This window comes from Triturus cristatus, chromosome 10, assembly GCF_964204655.1.
Source record: "Triturus cristatus chromosome 10, aTriCri1.1, whole genome shotgun sequence".
NCBI lineage: Eukaryota > Metazoa > Chordata > Amphibia > Caudata > Salamandridae > Triturus > Triturus cristatus.
The window spans coordinates 647,672,421-647,690,995 of NC_140593.1; the positions used below are offsets into that span (position 1 = coordinate 647,672,421).

General features: G+C 44.2%; 1 protein-coding gene across 2 annotated transcripts in view; it reads right to left on the minus strand.

The window, feature by feature from the left end:
• Positions 1–18,575, minus strand: part of LOC146789845 (syntaxin-binding protein 4-like) — a 1,170,683-nt gene that overhangs the window by 839,722 nt on the left and 312,386 nt on the right. For both annotated transcript variants that reach the window (XM_085632209.1, XM_085632208.1), the window contains exon 6: positions 14,688–14,773. In XM_085632209.1, coding sequence (XP_085488335.1) covers positions 14,688–14,773 — 86 coding nt within the window. The remainder of the gene's footprint in view (positions 1–14,687; positions 14,774–18,575) is intronic.

The window sequence follows — 18,575 nt, forward strand, 5'->3', positions numbered from 1 at the left end:
AAATTCTTTGTTTTTTTATTGTGGTTTTCATTAATAAAACATATGAATTTCTTTTGTGTAATATTATGTATTTAACAGCCAATGAGGAAAATGTGCAAGTAGATGTTATTTTAAAGTAATAATGTTATTCATGTGATCGGCGCAGTACAAGTAAAAATTTAGTGCTACCCATGTACATGAAATCATGCTCTGAATTTGTGTGCTTTCATTGCCCAGAACATTATAAAAAACTTGCTTTTTTTTAGAAATAGTCAGATTTTGTCTTACTTTACAACTACACAGTCAAGCTTTCTGATGATTCTGGTTGTTGCTTACACAGAGCTTGTTGCTTGTGGTACATTCTGTATTTGCTTACAATTATTTGATCGATTCCCAAATGTGCAGTGCTTGTTTAATTTCTTAAAGGCACATTGCAAGCTTGCCTTTATTGAGATTTTGGTTTCAGCTAATACACTTGAGCAAGCAATCTGCCTTTTCTTTCTGTAATGATTCCATAATTTGAATGAATCTACAAATTCTGAGAAGTTGAAAAGCCTTGTTGTACATGTGTTTTTAATGGTTTTGTCTTAGCGTTAAAGTTCAGGAAACTCCCTTTCCCGCCTATCGAGCATCCTTATTTAATGAAGCCAGGAGCATCGACACATACTGGGCTGTTCTAGTCAATCGAATCGTACAAGTGATTAGCGCTGACCAGGGGGCGCTCCATCAGATGTGTGCAACCACTCGTTCAACAGCTAGCATTCTCATACAGCTGACAGTAACTGTACAGCATCCTTCACTGCTTACTGTCAAAGGCTTAAAAAATTAATACAAATTAAGTGCTTACAAATAGCAGATTGAAAAAAAGTTGCCTTACCACAGCTTCAAGGAGGAGGGTCCTGACAGTGTTCATCACCAGCAGTAATTTGAAGAAGCATTTGCAGTGCAATAGGTCTCGCATTTGCGAGAGTTTAAGCTATTGGCATTGTAAATGACTATACCTTTAATTTTTCTGTTTTAAAAACCAACACATAAATAAAAGGCATTGCCATTTACAATGCCCATAGCTGAAACCCTCGCAAATGCGAGACCTATTGCATTGCAAATGCTTGTTTCCATTATTATCAGCTTTGCATGACTGAAATATTAGATCAGCTCAACTGCTTTCCTGACCGATGCAGGGCCCTCTTAATTTGGGAATGTAGTCTCCAAATGCGATTTTGACACTCAGCAGTGAAGGGCAGTTCTCTCGCCACTAGTGCGGGAGTAGGACATTCCTCGGCCGTGGCATGACCAACGAGGTATGCATGGCGCACTTTAACAAGAGCCTCGATGAGTGGCATGAGTGAGTGACAGCATTTGCATTGGACCCTCCACCTCAAAGGGCGTCTTCCTGCTGATTTGGTGTGAGCAGGGCTCACTGGTCCCCGAGGGAGGACAGAATTCTCAAGAACTTTAGGTATGATCCTCTGGAGACCTGTTGGTATCTGGGAAATAAGGACACCTGAGGATGAACAGGAACGTTGGGGGCTGAAGGCAGTTCAGGGACCTGAGGGTGAGTACTGGAAAGAGGCTTTAGGGTGAGCGATAGATTATGGAACCTGAGGGTGAGATGAGTGTCAGGAGATCTGTGGGTTATAGCATGTGAAAAATTGAGGTTCCAGTCTTGACTAAAGTTACTGGCCCTACAAGCTTTAAAACCCTCTAATTATCACAAAATGTTCCCAACATTAGCGCCAGGATCCGATCTAAATGTCTTGCGAAGCACTGCATTCTGTGAATCAGGGACACTTTTTGGGATGCTGGGGCCTATTTCCAGTCCAAATCCCACCTTGAGCAGTGGCGTCTGAGACCAGGAGATTCTGGGCAAATATGTCACATTTCCCAGGCAGATGGAGTTGTCACCGATTGCAATTTGTTTGCTATATGGTTATAAAACTACGACCTTTCTGGTGTCTTCTATTTGAATATTTCAGGGGCCTAGTCAGGTTTTGAGTTTGGGGTGTGAGTGACTCCCTACATTGCAGCAACGAGAGACCACCTAGCCAGGGTTTGAATAGGACGTAGATATCGGGCGTGCATTCACCCCATCACAGGAGCAGCACCTCGAGCTGCAGGGCATGCAGTGTCACCTTAAGTATTCTTGGGCACTGGGCACAGTGATTCCACAAAAGGGGCCTCTCTGACAAAGTTGGGAACAAAAAGAGCCTGATCAGTGGTAGAGTATCGATCGCTGCAGTTCAAAGGTCAGGGGCTGGTAGGCCTCTGCCAAATGGACGGGAAGTCCCACACTCGTGCACACAGGTTCACGCTGAGGTGTAAACAAGCTGATTCCACAAACTATGCTCAGCTCTCGCCAGGAACGGTTCCAGGAATGGGCTTTGTGTCTCAGGTCTACAGCTTACTTGCAGTGATTACTTACAGCACAAACTATGTTAATCCCTGTGCACTGGGCAGAAGACGTGATCAGTGGCCCATATAAACATGGCATCTATCGCGACGGCCACTGCACAGGTATAAAGTGCTTGCACTGCAGTGTGAAGATGGACGGTGAATTAGTGAGTCAGGTGCAGCAACCGCCACATGGCGAACTAGATACCTGCAAGTTTCAAACAACTGTATTTATCAAAGACGGATCTCTCCCTCAGACAAATGGAGAGGAAAGGCCTGTCGGACCTCATATGCCACCCTCGCCCAACCTGTCCGAGGCTGTGCCACGCACCTTCTACATATGTCAATTAACTCAATGACCAATAGACGTTGATGTGAGCGTCCTGCCGCGTGCGGTAAGGGCCCAGTGACTCCCATAAAGTAAACAAGCATTGGCCACGCGGCCGTGAAAGTGACATGGCCGCGCGGCCCGCGAAAGTGATCGCGATCAACGGAGGAAAGACAGATGGCGGCTGCGCGCGTGCACGCTCACGTGCATGCAAGCTTTAGGCCACCAAAAGCCTGTGGCAGCACTTTAAAAAAAACCCACCTACTAAATGTCTCGCAGAGCAGCGTATGCGCTGGCTCAGGCGAGACCTAAAAAGTACCCCTAAAAAGGACACTTGAAGATAAAAGGGAGTATTCCCCAGGGAGGGATGGGGGGAAGGCCACACTCACGTAGGAAGTCTTTTTCTTTTTGTTTAGCACAGGGTGGGGGAGCATGAGGGGAAAAAATAATAAATAAGATCCTCATTGACACAAAAGCGGCAGATTCCTCTGGGACAGGGACTCTATACTTCTTAGTTGTATACACTAAGACAGGAAATGATAGGGGTATTTAAAGACAAGGCGATGTACATTTTAACTTGGAATGTTAATGGTCTAAGGGTTGCTAGAAGGCGGTAACAAATTCTGGAATACAGGAAGCTGCACAATATCAAGATACTAATAATACAAAAAAAATCTGTTAAAAGGAGAATGGAGTAACGTTTTAAAAAATCTAAAATGGATTGAACACTATGTGTGTACAGATCAGGAGTGCTGCACAAAAGGGGTGGCAATTCTATTTAAAAAATCTATTAAAGCAAACCTGGTGGAATGTATGGTAGATAAAAGGGGTAGATGGGCCATAGCTAAAGTTAAATTGTATGATAACTGGCTTGTAGTTGTAGGATACTATGACCCCAATACCGATAACCCAGTACCACTTCAGGACCTATATAACCCCCTCCTGGATGTACATGTCCCAATTATATTGGGGGGGACTTTAATGTTCTGATTGACCCAATCCTTAATAAATCGTCCCCCAGGAATACAGTTAACACTCCAAAAATTTGATCTTTTTTAAAATTCATGATGGAAAACCTGGGTTTAATAGATATTTGGAGGGAAAAGGGAAGCAAGGATAAGAGATATACGTTTAATAACAAAAAATATGGGCACTTTTCAAGAATCGATTTTTTTAGTTGCTAGCAGAATTGGCAATAAAGTTTCCAACATAAAACACATAGTAGAGCATTTATCAGATCATTCAGTGGTCAGTTTGGCACTTATACTCAATCAACCCCTGACCCAAAAGAGATCGACGTTAATCGTGTACTATTAATGAATACCAACGTAGTCAAAATTTCAAAGAAAGACACAAAGGAATTTTTCCAGTTTAACAGACTCTCAGCCCCGATGCACATAGTTTGGGACACATAAAGCCGCCTGACTGATGTCCGGTAGAGCTACCTGTTAGCTATAGAGGAGATGGGCTGTGGACTTCCCCCTCGGCCGTCACCTACCCAGTCGGACTTTGGCCAGACTCTCCTTCGTCTCTCCATCCATTTTATCTCCATCCTTTCTCCCTCCTATACCCTTACCCCACCCCTTAACCTTCTAAGTTCCATTTACCTCATCTTCCAACGCTCTTGAAATGTTTTCTTGGAACTGTTGTAACATGTAAGTGATGTAATTTTGCAATTTTGTGGATCCTTATGTAAAGCACTCTGATACCTCCGGGTCTAGCCAGTGCTATATAAAACTAAAAAAAATAAATAAAAATAAAAATAAATAGGGGACGTTTAATCAGCCTCTCAATAAATCAGATTAGGGAGAGAAAAGTCAAAATCGAGAAATTAGAATATAATATAACCAAGTGGTCTAAGGAGTTAGAGAACCCCTTGAACACACAAGCCCAGACTCTAATACGGGGTAATCTACAGGAAGTGAAAGTTAGATTATCCAATTTTCTAGTAGAAGAAATTAAAAAGAAATCAGAGGCTAGTAAGATTTTCCACTACAAATACGGAGAAGGCTGTGGGAAGTTTCTGGTGTGGAAAACTAAAGTGGAAATGAGTAGGAATAATATTGCTGAAAGTTTAGATCCCAAATCAGCGAGACTGTGAAAGGAAGACAAAGAATTATAGGAGGCCTTTGCATGGTTCTTTACTTGTACAACAAAGACTTAGTTATATCTAAAGATCAATCACAGAGCTATTTTGAGGGGACAGATATCCCATGGTTGACTCCCGTTTCAACAGAACTACTAAGTGCAGAGATAAGTTTAGAAGAAGTCATACTAGGAATGGGAAGAACGGAAAAAGAGAAAGTAGCAGGCCCAGACAGTCTCCCCAATGAGCTATATAAAGTTCTTAAAGAGGAACTGGCCCTATGGTTTAAGAAATTGATAAACTGTGCATTTTTGGAAGGAAAATAATTACCACGCTCCTGGGAAGAAGCAACAATTAGCATTATACTAAAACCAAATAAAAATCCCAAACTATGCGAATCAAACAAACCGATTTCTCTTTTAAACTCAGATTATAAAATATATACGCAAATATTGGCAAAATGATTAGAGTGTGTTATTGGTCAACTAGTACATCCTGACCAAAAGGGTTTTATAAAGGGGAGACATCTGCATGATTTGACCCAGGAATTGAATGGAACAATAGACCTAGCCATAACAAGTAAAACCCCTCTGACAATCCTTACTTTCGACGCCGCCAAAGCATTTGATAGGGTCAGTTAGCCCTTTCTACAGTGGTTGATTAGGCAACATGATTTAGGGGAGAAATTTTCAAGAGCAGTGCCAGCGATATATTATAATCCACTGCTAGAATTCTGGTAAATGGGAATCTCACGGATCAGATAAAAATCAAACACGGGACACGTCAGGGATGACCTTTGTCACCTTGGCAACAAAAATAAGAGCAAATTTAAATATTAGACCTTTTAAATATAGAAGCTGGGAAAAGAAGGTGGGTCTTTATGCAGATGATTTATACCAGTGAGATGGAAACATCCTACTCAGATTGTTAAAACGTTAGAGGAATTTGGTAAAGTATCAGGTTACCTTATAAACCACTAAAAAACTGAAATAATGGAGTGGAACAATAACTGTTTTAGCTCCTTGGTGAAACAAGAGATTAGATACTTGGGTATTCAGGTGGTACAGAATCTTAGTGACCTGGCTCAGATAAATCTCTTAAAGGAAAAACAAAAAAAACTATAAAGCTACTGAGAACGTGGACAAGTCTCCCTTTATCCTTCCTAGGTAGATCAAATTTATTGAAAATTTCCATTGTACCTAAGTTTACATTTATTTTCGATACAATCACTTTGGAGTTCAACGTGGACATTGTTAAAAACTACAAGGGATGTTGTGCCGTTTTATTTGGGCAGATAAAGGGGTAAGGATTGCGTGGAAAAAACGACGTCAGAGAAAGATCTGTGGTGGAATCGCATGTCCTGATAAAATCCTCTGAATTGCCTGCTCTAACCAAATCTGAATACGCTTATTGATGTTATATGAGGACTAAATACATTTTTTTTTTTTTTTAAAAGGTGTTTGGTGATTAATGCTGCCTCGGTTCCTAACATCAAGTGCTACATGCATATAACTGCTTCACTGTAGTTGGTACCTCCATTGTGTCAATTTGGGCTGACTGCCTATGCGGACGACTAAGGATTTTTAAATGGGCACCAAGGCCTAGCAAGGAGATCAAGCAGAAGCATCCTGCTCAATCGTCTTTCAACCATGTCCCCTGTTTTTCTTTGCACAAACTGAATTAGGTTTTCGGATGGTGTATACAAGTCTCACAATTATGATACATATATAAGCAAATAATATCCAGACGTTAATTGTGAAATAAATACGTATACATGGCCAAGTGGATTGTGTCATGTGACAGTAAGGACTCATAGAACAAAATGTTCTCCTAAACGTTTCCTCCCCTGCCCCCTTTCCCACTTGCTGGCAGGTATAAACATACAACGCTGACATCTTAAGGACCATTGGGTAACTCAAACGCTACAAGTGCCTGCATGCAATGAAGTACAGTATATTATTTTTTGATGAAATGTCCAGGGTGCATGGAATATGTAAGGGTGTGTGCTCAGTGTTAGGCAGTCTCTATGCAGGCGGTAGAATGTTTACAGCAATCGTTCCAAAAAGCCTATGAGACTTACTCAAGCTAGGATTTATGCAATTGGTGTAGCTGTATCTGGTGTATCCAGATTTTTAAAGGTCTCTAGGCAGGTGTCCCACACTATTGCAATTGGTACTTTCCTTAAGCCCCAATACTCTTCTCTGCAAAGTGCTCCTCCCTCCGCCCAGCCCCACTGCACTACGTCCTCCCTCCATGTTGTTATATTTGGAGGGGCAGCAGATTTTCATCATTTTTTCATCATAAGGGCTTCGCTAGAAGAAGTGCTAAATCAGCAAATTCTGTATGCCCCTGTCCTTTTTGGGTCAGGGTAACGCCGTCTGCTAGTCTCCAGTTGTTCCCCCCCCCCTCCCCCCAAGTGTTTCTTGCAGTGCTTAGCCTACTTGTGACCAGTAAAAAGTGAGCAAAGGAAATGCTCATTGCATGCGGAAGAGGTCCACGTCTTGCTCCGGGCATCTTGGACATGTGGCAGGCAATCGGTGCGGTGTGAGCTAGGCCCTGAGCAGTATCATAAACTGCATGAATTTGAACCTGGAGTTACAGGATAATTTCTTTGGAAATTCAAGTATGGCTGTCCATTCCGTGTCCTGTAGGCACTTCCCCCGATCTCGCTACCACCTCTCACTCAGTCGTGGGTTCTGCTCTGTCCGGGGCCCTGTGTGACTTTATGTACTGTACAATATTTGCATGATTCAACAGCATACCATCCCCAAACAGCTTCCGTATCATTGTTACACCTGTGTGTTTCCAAGAACATAGTCCGTGTCAACGTGCCTGTTGGAGTAGGGAGTCCCAGCAGGGGTATGTTAGGAGCATAAGGAACAGTCTGGTCTGCATATTTCAGAGCCCGTTACCAGTATTCAAGGGCAATTTTTAATAGTAGGGGTGCTGTAGCAGGAGCCCAAGCCTTGGGGCATAGCAGCTTGTGTAGGGCACCTTGAGAGAGTATTTGGGGCGTGAAAGCAATGTCATGCAGGTTTTGGCCTGCTAACCAATACGGAAGCCGCTGCAACTGGGCGACCATACAATATGATTTAAAATCTGGCACTCCCCAGACAGTAGCTGCAGTCTCGGTAGTCCCACCCACCTCCTGCCAGCTCCCCAGACCAGTTCTATCAGTAATGTGTTTAACGCTGTGAAGAAATGCGTCCGGACCATTGTAGGTAGGTTGGCAAAGTAGTACAACACACCCGGGAGCATCACCAGATTTGAGATCGCTCGGCGCGCAGCAATTGAGAGTGAGAGGGTTGTCCAGGACACCTGTAAGTGCATTGAGGTGATCGCTTTCGGAAGGTTCCCCTCCAATACGTCATGGGCCGTCCAATATATTTGTATATATAGATATTTGAAAGTGTTAGACGCAACAGTAAGTGTTTGGTCTCCAAATGCAGCGGTTGGGGGCTGAGGGTCGCTTGTAAAGTATAAGGTGTGCAATTTGTTTGCATTTACTGCCAATACAGAGATACATTCAAATAATGAAAAGGTATCCGCTACTGCATGGAGGATAACAGTGAGGTTACTGTCATACAATATTATATCATCGGCGTAAGCAGACACTGCATGTCTAGTAGGATCTACTGGGATACCCCAACCAGGGGTCCCCCGGCGGAGGTGCTGCAGAAGAGGCTCTAACGCCAAGACAAACAATGTTAGGGATATTGGGAAACCCTGTCATGTCCCTGTGTATTGAATATGCATTAGATATATGGAGATGCATATAACAATTTAATCCAGCAGAAGGATGTCATATTTACGCAAGGCAGCCAACATATATTCCCAGCTTAGAGAGTAAAACGCCTTACATAGATCGAGTGAAATACATCCTGCCACATACAGCTCATGGAGGGTGGCACCAATTAGGTGGTAGAATCTCCGTATATAATAAAGAAGATGCTCCAGCCTGGTACAAATCCACGCTGGTCCGTATGTATAAGTCGTGGCAGTAATGGAAGAAGTCACAGGCCAGCACCTTGCTCTGTATCTTAAATTCCGTGTTTAGTAAAGATAAGGGTCGATAAGCTGTAATATCTGTGGAGTCTCTGCCGGGTTACGGTAGTGAGGTCACCAGGGCTTGTACTGTATTGGTGAGCAAGGCACCTTTCTGCAGCTCTGCCTGAGAGAGCCATTCTAACTGGGGGAATAACTGGGTAGTGAATGTAGCATAAAACTGTACAGGTAAGCCATCCAGATCCGGAGTTTTATTACGGGGTAGTTCCCTGATGGCTTCTTTTATCTCTGTAGAGGTAATTGGCCCGGCCAAAGCCTTCCTGTCTGCAGCAGTGACCCGTTGGAGCGTTAAGCTGTCTAGGAAGTCATCCAATTCATAAGGCATTATAGATGGAGGAGACCCATATAGTGACTCACAATAGTCACAAAATGCAGTTTTGATCTCTAACTGCGTAGTAACGTCGGCCTGTGCTGGAGTATTTATTTCTAGTATGGAGGTCGATGGGGAAGTTGGTTTCAGCATCTGGGCAAGTGGTGGGCCTGATCTATTAGCCATGTGTATATTTTGTATGTACACTTGGAGCTCCGCATAATTGATGCCTGCACCCTAGAGCCTTCCAGCATTTTGTGCATCTAGCATGGCTGCCCATTCCAGTTTGCCCAGTGTCGCTTCTACTGACTTCAGTTTGATATGGACTGTTTGACGTACCCCCACCACGGCACATATCGAAGGGCCGCTGATGACAATCTTAAATGTTTCCCACTCAGTTAATCGAGAAGAGGTTGTGTTGGTGTTTTCACAAAAATAACTGTTGAAGGTGGTGGATAAGTTGTCAAGAAACACCCCATCCTCCAACAAGTAGGGGCTAAGCCTCCAAATGGGGAGTGGTGTAGGAATCCGACCACAGAATAAGTAAGTTCTAGGGGGTTGTATTCTAATATCGTTTACCCAAGATATGAGGTGTGCGTTATTTGGTATAAAAGGGTGGTGGTACAGAAGATATGGTCTAGTTGTGTATGTAGTCTGTGTGGTGGGGAGTAGTAGGAGTATTCCCGCATGTCAACATTTTTACTACATCAGGCATCTGCAATAGTCCACCCTTAGACCCATGTGTGAAGCACCTTGGCCTGTCGAATGGAAGCTGTGCCCGGTAAAGGAGGGTGTGAACGGTCCAAGTTTATATCCAGCACACTCGACTACCCAGGGGTACATAGTCCAGTCTGCGAGTGCTTTGGTAAGTTGTGCATGCAACGTATTTGGGGCGTATATGCTTCACAGTACGATTTGCCTACCATGGAGTCCACCCCGAAGGAGGGCGTAGCAGCCATTCTTGTCTATGCGTTCCTCAAGAGCTTTAAATGGTATCCCTGTCTTGATCCAAACCGCTGCCCCCTTGCACACACCGAATAAAATGTGTTAAATATTTGTCCCCTCCTCTTGTCCAGTTTGAATGCCTTGGCATTAGTGATATGCGCCTCCAGCAAAAAACTTATCTGTGCCTTATGCCTGCGTAGTTGTGCATAGAGCCTATGACGTTTATGTTTAGAGCCTGTGCTCCGGACATTCTATGTCACTATGTTATTTAAGCTTGCAGCAGCCATGTGGATATATGGGGAAAATCCCCCAATCATGGGGGGCTTGGAAGTCTGTATCCTTGTGGTAGCAATGAAGGGCCTGCCAGCTAAACTAACTAAACCCAAAAACTTGTAAAATTCCAATACCAGGTGTGACATATAAACGTTGTCCGCCCAAACCTTCTGAGTTAACCAATGAAACTCTAGTGAACAGTGTGCTTTTGCTAGTGGGGTAGTTTTAAGCATTGAGACCTCCGGCGCAACCATTGGGTGTACGCCGTCTCTTATTGGTATGGAGCAGACCCCGCAACCTAGTAATTAGCAATAGTTGAAGAAGTAGAGTTTTGGTGATCAGAAACAGTGTTGTGATGAAAGAAGAAAGTGTTAGTGAGTGGGGCAACACCTGTTCATTTACATGCATTAGTTTACTTACGTTACATGTGTGCAATTGATGAAAGTACAGGTCATGCAATCAAATGGACCTTACAGTCCCTCATGCACCACATAAAAACTGTTAAATAAGTCAGCATCCCAATAGCTCATGTGACATCTGTGGAGCTACAATAGGAAAAAGGGTTAGACTGTTCTCCAAGTCCAAATGCACCGTGGTGTCTGCCGATGACTCCTTGGCAGACTGCAGCCCAGCGTCCCGGAGTGCAGTGGCCACTGTATCGCTATCCGTCTTCCCTCCTGGACCTGCTCCTGGGACAGGGTCTTTTCCGGGAATGTATCCTCAAGCCATGCCCAGGGGGAACTCTGTGTTTCAAAGAAAAGACTCTTTGATCATAAAGGATCTTTAGTTGGGCTGGGTAGAGCAAAGCGTACTTGAGGTTTAGAGATTTGAGATGCTTTTTCACTTTTTGGAAAGAGGCCCTTTGACGATGAACCAACAATGTATAGTCTGTGAACAAAGAAATGCGTGCATTATCATAGAGTAGAGGTGCTTTCTCTCATGCACATCTGAGGACAGTGTCTTGGTCTTTGTAATTGAGGATGCGGGTCACTATGGGGCGTGGTGTATCCCCCGGGATCGGCTTCTTTGAGGAGACCCAGTGTGCCTTGTCCACACAGAATATCTCTGTGAGCCCCTCTGGGGCTACCCGGTCTGCAACCATTTTTCTATGAAGAGAGTAGTGTTGGGTCTTTAACAATTTTCAGGGAGGTCATTAATTCTCATGTTATTTCAGCACGCACGCCCTTCTGCATCTTACACACGGCCCTGTAGTGTGGCCACCTGGCGTTGGAGTTGCGTCAATTTGCTTGCATGTTCTTACTGTTGCAGGACCACCTCCGCCATCACTATTGTTGTGTTTTTTACGGTATCTGCAAGTTTACTGTGATCCGCCTTGAGGAGAGGGAGGATTGTAGTCAGGGTACTCAGGCACTGTTCAATCAACAGTCTGGAGTTTCAAATTTCCTTCAAAATGAAATCTAGTTTGTCAGCTGGTGGATTTATCACTGTGGGAGCATGCACTCCCCCGTGCGTTCGGTGAAGGAACCCTCAGCTTCCCTGGTCTGCTGGTGCCCGTGTTCCTTAGAGTCCATTACCTTTCCCCTCATGTGGCCCATGGTGTCTCACCACATCCCCAAGGGGTTGGAATCTTCACCAGTCACTACGACTTGCACACTCATTGGTGTACTAGGATAGGCATTCTCCTTGAGCATCCCAAAGCAGGCCACAGGGAGAAGGAACAACAGGTGATCACAGCGCCACAGCCTTCGCCCGTAGTGTTGCAGTTCTGTTTTCACCTGAAATAGTACAGTTCTAAAATGGGCAATGTTGTTCTGGGGCTGGGCCCAAAGTCCACGGCCTGCAGACTGGCAGTCAAGAGTGGGGGCGGGGGAGGGGGGAGGCAGTCAGTCAAATGCATTGCACAATTAGCCAGTGCAGTGCCGGTTGCCGCAAGCATGTGAGACAGCTCTGTGACTGAATGTGACATTACCTCAGGTCTCCTAATGGATGGGAGTCATTTTTGACTTTATGGTCCAGGGTGCCTGCATCAGGTCTCTGCTGCACCAGTGCGGTCAGGAGGAGGGGACCCACCACACTGTGCCCCCTCCCTCACTGTCTTTCAGTTGTACCGGGGCAGTGGGAGTCAGTGTATGCTCAAAGAGTGGGTGGGGGGGGGAATATTATGTCCATATCATTCAGTGGCAGGGGTCTGGTTCTGGGGGTCCCAAACCAAGCAGCTTCACCCGCTGGTAGTAATCAAGTAGTACAGCCGATGCAACATCCTTCGGCTAAGTGGAATCCCCCCCCTTTGGAGGGCCATAGATGTCCCAATTCGCACCTGGTATAGGCCCGCCTGCCCGCAGGAGAAGGCAGGGGCGGCACGGGGTCCAGAGGCCCTCATGGGTGCCGCCACCTCATACCGGGGTGGATGTCTCTTGTCGTCCCAGGCAGTCGGCCAAATCCCGGGCGCACGACGACACCCACGATTCTCAGAGTGATCCTTCTGCTGCAGGCAGCGGCAGCCGCCTCAGGGTGTGCTAGTTGCCACCATTCCGACGCAGCCCTTAGTGCAGGCCCAGTCGCAGGCCAGCCCTTCCTCTACTGTCTCCTTTGGCCGGTGTTTCCACAGAGCACCTTCGGTAGGAGCGGTCAGTGTAGGAGCAGAGTTACCACTGCAGTGGCATCAGCAGAACTGCTTGACGCCACATACCTCTAAAGCTCAGCCACAGGTCCATCCTACAGGCCGCACGATTGCAATCCAGGCTTGACACTCGCGAAGATGAGTAATAGATCTGGCATCTTTATGTAGTGGCAGAATGAAGCCACTACATGAGGATAAATCAGGATGAAATGGCTTAGCCCGGAAGCTCTGCACTTATGTGTCTGCCATCTTAGGCGGTTGGCCACACCCCCTCAACCTTGCCCCCTGTTAAAAAGGATATTTAAAGTCACCTTGGTGTTCGATGACCTTAAGCAGGACCTCAAGTTACTTACATTATTTTTAAAATGTACAATATGAGGTACTTTATCTTATATCTAACACCACCTCAAACTGATGGATGTAGCAGGACAATAGAAGGGAGGGAATGAGAGAAAGGGAACAAGCTGGAATGTTGTGAATGAAATCATCCCCAAAATGGAGCTGTAGTCTGTAGTCGACTTTAGGTGTCTAGTTGGCAAGGTGTAAGTATGAACAGTCGCAGCTCGCATGACTAGCGGGTGGGGGGTCACGCAAGTGTTCGCACGGGGGGATTTAAGAGTACATTTCAAAACTTAACTTACCAGGTCCCACGCTACCTCTGCTCCTGGCCGGGTGCCACATCAGGAAGCAGGCATCCTCCCTCCCCTCTCCTAAGCCAATCACAATGCTGCAATGGCAGCGTTGTGATTGCTGCGGACGGCGCCTAGCTGGCTGCCTGTAGGGAGACCATTTTCTCTATGTAGGCTGCATGCAACCTACATAGAGAAAATGCAGAGTGGGCATGACGGGTTTGGTCAGCCCCAGGGGGCCGACCAAACAGTCAGGACCCACATCATTGGGCAAGCCACTCCTCCCCGACCCGCCCACCCGTCCGCCCCCAACCAGGCATACTGTTCTACTTTCTCGCAGCGCGAGAAGCAGAAACATAAAAAGGTATTTAAAATACCATTTTATGTTTCTGCTTCTCGCACTACGAGAAAGCAGTGGGGTGACGCTCCTCCGCTCTAATGGAGGAGCCGCCCCTGCAGGTTCACATAGAGATTGGAATGGCAGACTGTATAAGAAATGCGAGTGAGACTTAAGTACCATGCCAAACCAACACATAGCAGCTGACAAAAATAAGCAACAAACAAACAGATGCAGAAACAGTCCAGCACATCACAAATCAAACAAGACAGCATACAATCAACCATACAGAGAAATGCAGAGGACGAACACACAGAAAGAGAATGGATAGATATAGCAATACAAATTTCATAGCTGCGTAATCCTTAGCCTCGAGGTAAATGAAATATTGGTGTCAATGCCACATCAAACCTTGCCCTTTATCTAGATAACCCCCTTCTACTTGTGTATTGAATACCCAAGTCGTCACATCCATTTAATTACAGCTCTCTAAGGAATGATTAAGGGAATGCTGTACCCATTTCTCTTCTGGCAGATCACAGTGGGGTGTTCTGGGCTCCTAAGAATCCTGGGCCCTGGTGTCACTTCACATGCAATGAAACTGCATTTCTGGGCCATGACACCTGCAAACCTCTCTCCCTCAATTAATCACATAGACATTTTATATACCAATATCCTAAGCCCTTATTATATATTATATACGATATTTAGTCACGTGACACACAAGTCAAATCTGATCGTGCCTGAGTGAAGTAAATCTCACCTCCGCTGAACATGGTTGGGGAGCTCCTTGAAGACCCGCTGTCACTGTGGCAGCCAAACTTTTTCAGCAGCTCCCTGAATTCCCTCCTATAGCAAAACCAAACAAGATTAAAATGTAAGTATCTTCAGAACCAGTCCGGCTTTGGATGCACTCGGCTTATTGGCAGTATAACATAGCATTGCAAATGGTGGGATACATAATGAAACAGAGAACAGTTCACTTGTCTGTCTTGTGCACACTGTCCGTTCCCCAGTGCGACATTATGCAGGAACAGCAGTGCAATCCACATTCACAAAGAGCCCCTAGCACAGGATGTCAGTGTTTACATTGCTAAAACTGTACATTGTTCAAGACCCCCCAACTGTAGCCAACACACCCCACTTCACCCTCTGATCCCTTGAGTCAGTAACAGAAGTTGCCTTTATCAAATATTGACTCTGTGCTCACAAGAGTTCACAGAGCTGGGCTGACACCTAGTGGGCAGTTTCTATGTCTGGTTGGCTCAGCTGCTAGATGTGTTAACCATGACCTAGCCCCAGCCAGGACACCTTGTTTAGCCCCTCCCATTAGTGTACATTTTGAAGGGATTTGTAAAGCGATTGGCTACTCCTTGGAGTGTCCGGGTGCAGTGGGTTGACAGGTGAAGAAACAAAAGGAAGGGGGGGCGTGGCTTGGCGCCCGCGAAGTATGGCGGCACTCGGGTGAGGCTCTCCGGTCTCCTCGGCGGACTTCACGTTGCCAAACTGCTCTTTGCGGAACAGGAGACGAATTTCTGTCTATGAAGACCCTAGGAGGGTAATGCTGCAGCCGGTATCTCCACAAACAATGCTTTCGAGGATTTATTCCTGTCAGTAAGTCCTGAGGCAGCTCAGTTTTGTTGCGGCCACCATTTTTTTTTTTTTAGTGCGCGATGGCGCGTTTCCTGGCTGCTTCGTTCTAAAGATGCTGCAGGGTCTGTAATGGCTTATCTGTCTCACTATTCTGCCCAGACAATCCTTCTTTCCTGCCCCTCACGCTTGGGTTGACAATTTTTTGCCCAGTTAACCAAATTGTGCTATAAGAGGGTAGCTATTTTATTTCTATCAGGAGCTGCTGCAATGCTTTTTTGTGGTGCTGTCTTCAGGAATTGGTGAACTTATGTCTTATGCACCAGAGCACTATCTGATGCTATTGCTCTTCGCTTGCTGACTCCTGCTTTTATCTGCATGTTTTTCTCCAGTGCGCAGCTTCTGTTATTGAGCCCTTGCAACGCACAGCCATAGTGATATCTGCATTACTCACTTGGAAGAGGCATTAATACGCTTTAACATTCTGCAACAAATAAGCAGCACTTTCGTGCTTCCACGCAGAGACTTCTTTTGTCCGTTGCTGGTTTACCACTCTTTTCCATGGATGTCCGTCTTCTCACATGATTTTTGTCTCTCTGTGATTGGTTCTCAATGGACTTTGTTTATCTTTTCATCTAAAGTTGTTTTTTTTTTCTTTTTATGATGAATTGATGTCTCCAGTTTTTATATACTTGTTACATTTATCTGTATTCTAAGTTACAAATGTTATTATAAACTTGTTTATTGTTATCATTAGCAATTTCTATTAGCGTTCTTCCCAGTCACTCTCCTAACTTTATTGTTTCTTGTCTCCACAGATTCTTTATCCTTATTTCGTGACGTCTCCCTGGTTTTCCGTCTAGCCGACCCTGGATGTGTCGCCTATTTCATGTGGTTCCACCCTCCTCCTCGTGTTCGTCCTGATCGTGTTTTCCTGACTTTCCTTTTGTAGGTATGTTCTCCTACTGTTTTCTCATCCTATTGGTTTCCCTAGATGTTATCCTACCCCCTTCCCTAAGCCCTTTTCTTAGTCTTTCTTTGGGTGTCGTTCTCTTCCTATTTTCTTCTGGTCTTTTTCACTTTGTTATTTTCTCAGTTTTCCATACTCATCTTTACTGTGACATTGCTTTAACTATTACTTTTTTCTTCTTCTCTTATTATCTTGCATATTTCACTATTATTTTAATGCAATGGGCTTGCACTTCATATTTCTGGATCAATTTGTCTTTTCATAACTTATGTCCTTGAAATGTATTACTTGGAACGTTAGGGGTTTAAATTCCCCTATTAAAAGGCAAAGGGTCTTACCTAGCCAAATTAGATGCTGATATCGTTTTCCTACAAGAAACTCACCTTTCGGATACTGAATCATTAAAATTGAAAAGAGGTTGGGTTGGTGAAGTCTTCTATTCCCCAGGGGATGGCAAGTGGAATGGAGTAATGATTTTGTGTCGCAAATCTCTCTCGTATTCACTTTTATCCCAAGATTCAGATTCCAATGGTAGATGGCTAAATGTTAAATTGTCTCTAAAGGGTGTTCCAGTCTCTTTTCTAAATGTTTATGCCCCTGCTTGTGGTGAACCCTCCTTCTGGCCTTCGTTGACCGAACGCATTACTCGTTGCATAGATGATAACTTTGTTCTTGCGGGGGATTGTAACCAGACCTTCGATCCCTTCATAGATAGGAACTCTAAATTCACTTGTATCCCTAATAGACCTCATAAATCTTTTGGCCAAGCTATTACGCAACATAAACTCTTTGACGCTTGGCGTCTCTGTAATCCCACCACTAAAGAATTTACTTTTTATTCTCCTTCCCACCAGTCTCAATCCAGGAATGATTACATATTTGTCTCTCATAACATTGAACAAACCCTCACTAATGCATAAATTGGTCCCATTTTATTATCAGATCATGCCCCTGTCTCAATGAACATTGACATATTACCAAAAGTCACAGGTCCTAAAAGATGGCGTTTTAACAATGCTCTTCTTTTGAATCCAAAGTTTACTGGTTCTTTTACTAGCTTTTTTTAAGAGTTCTTTGTGATGAATCAAACGCAATCCATGCCCTTTTCCACCTTATGGGACACATTCAAGGCCGCAGCAAGAGATTTCATAATTGGTTATGTTGCAAAAAAACGAAAAAGTGCCCGTAAACTAACCAGGGACCTTCTTCAGGATATTAAGAGACTGGAGCACTCTTATTATACCTCGCATTCGCAAGACTGTTTAACAGCCCTCATTGAGGCTAAGATGCAATTTAACAAAAAAAATCTACAGAAGATGCCTCTTTATATCTGTTAAAATCTAGTGCAAAGTTTTATGAGGGTAAGAATAAATCGGGGAAAATTTTGGCCAATTATTTAAAAGTTAGGCATAATAAATTAAATATCGAATCTATTTTTGATGCACACTCAGATTTAAAGTATAAAGATGCTGATATTTTGAATGAATTCTCCCTTTTTTATAAAACACTCTACGCCTCTGAAACCCAACCTTATTACACTTTTTTTCTACCTCAACATTTTCCTCTAGATTTATTTTCCTTAGAATTGAACCTAACACAACAGGAACTGCTCAAAGCACTCCAAACCCTCAAAAAGGATAAAGCACCAGGACCAGATGGTTTCACGGTTGAATTTTACTTACATTTTTCCAAACTTGTACTGCCCAAACTGTATTCCCTTATAGATTCTTTTAATGCATTAGGCGGCTCCTTCTCAGAAGCACACATCTGCCTCATACCCAAAGAAGGTAAAGACCCTAAACATTGAAAAAAATTATAGACCCATTTCCTTGGTAGATATCGATTACAAAATCTTTGCCAAAGCTTTAGCTATACGATTAGACTCTTATTTACCAGACTCGTTGGGCATGGAACAATCTGGATTTGTCAAAGGGCGATTCATAACTGATAACACAAGACTTCTTTTTAATGTTCTATCTAAATCTCCACATTTAAATCAGCCTCTTGTGGCGATTGAATTAGACGCTGAAAAGGCGTTCGACAGAGTTGAATGGAATTATTTGTTTTATGCCCTTAATTGGTTTGGTTTTG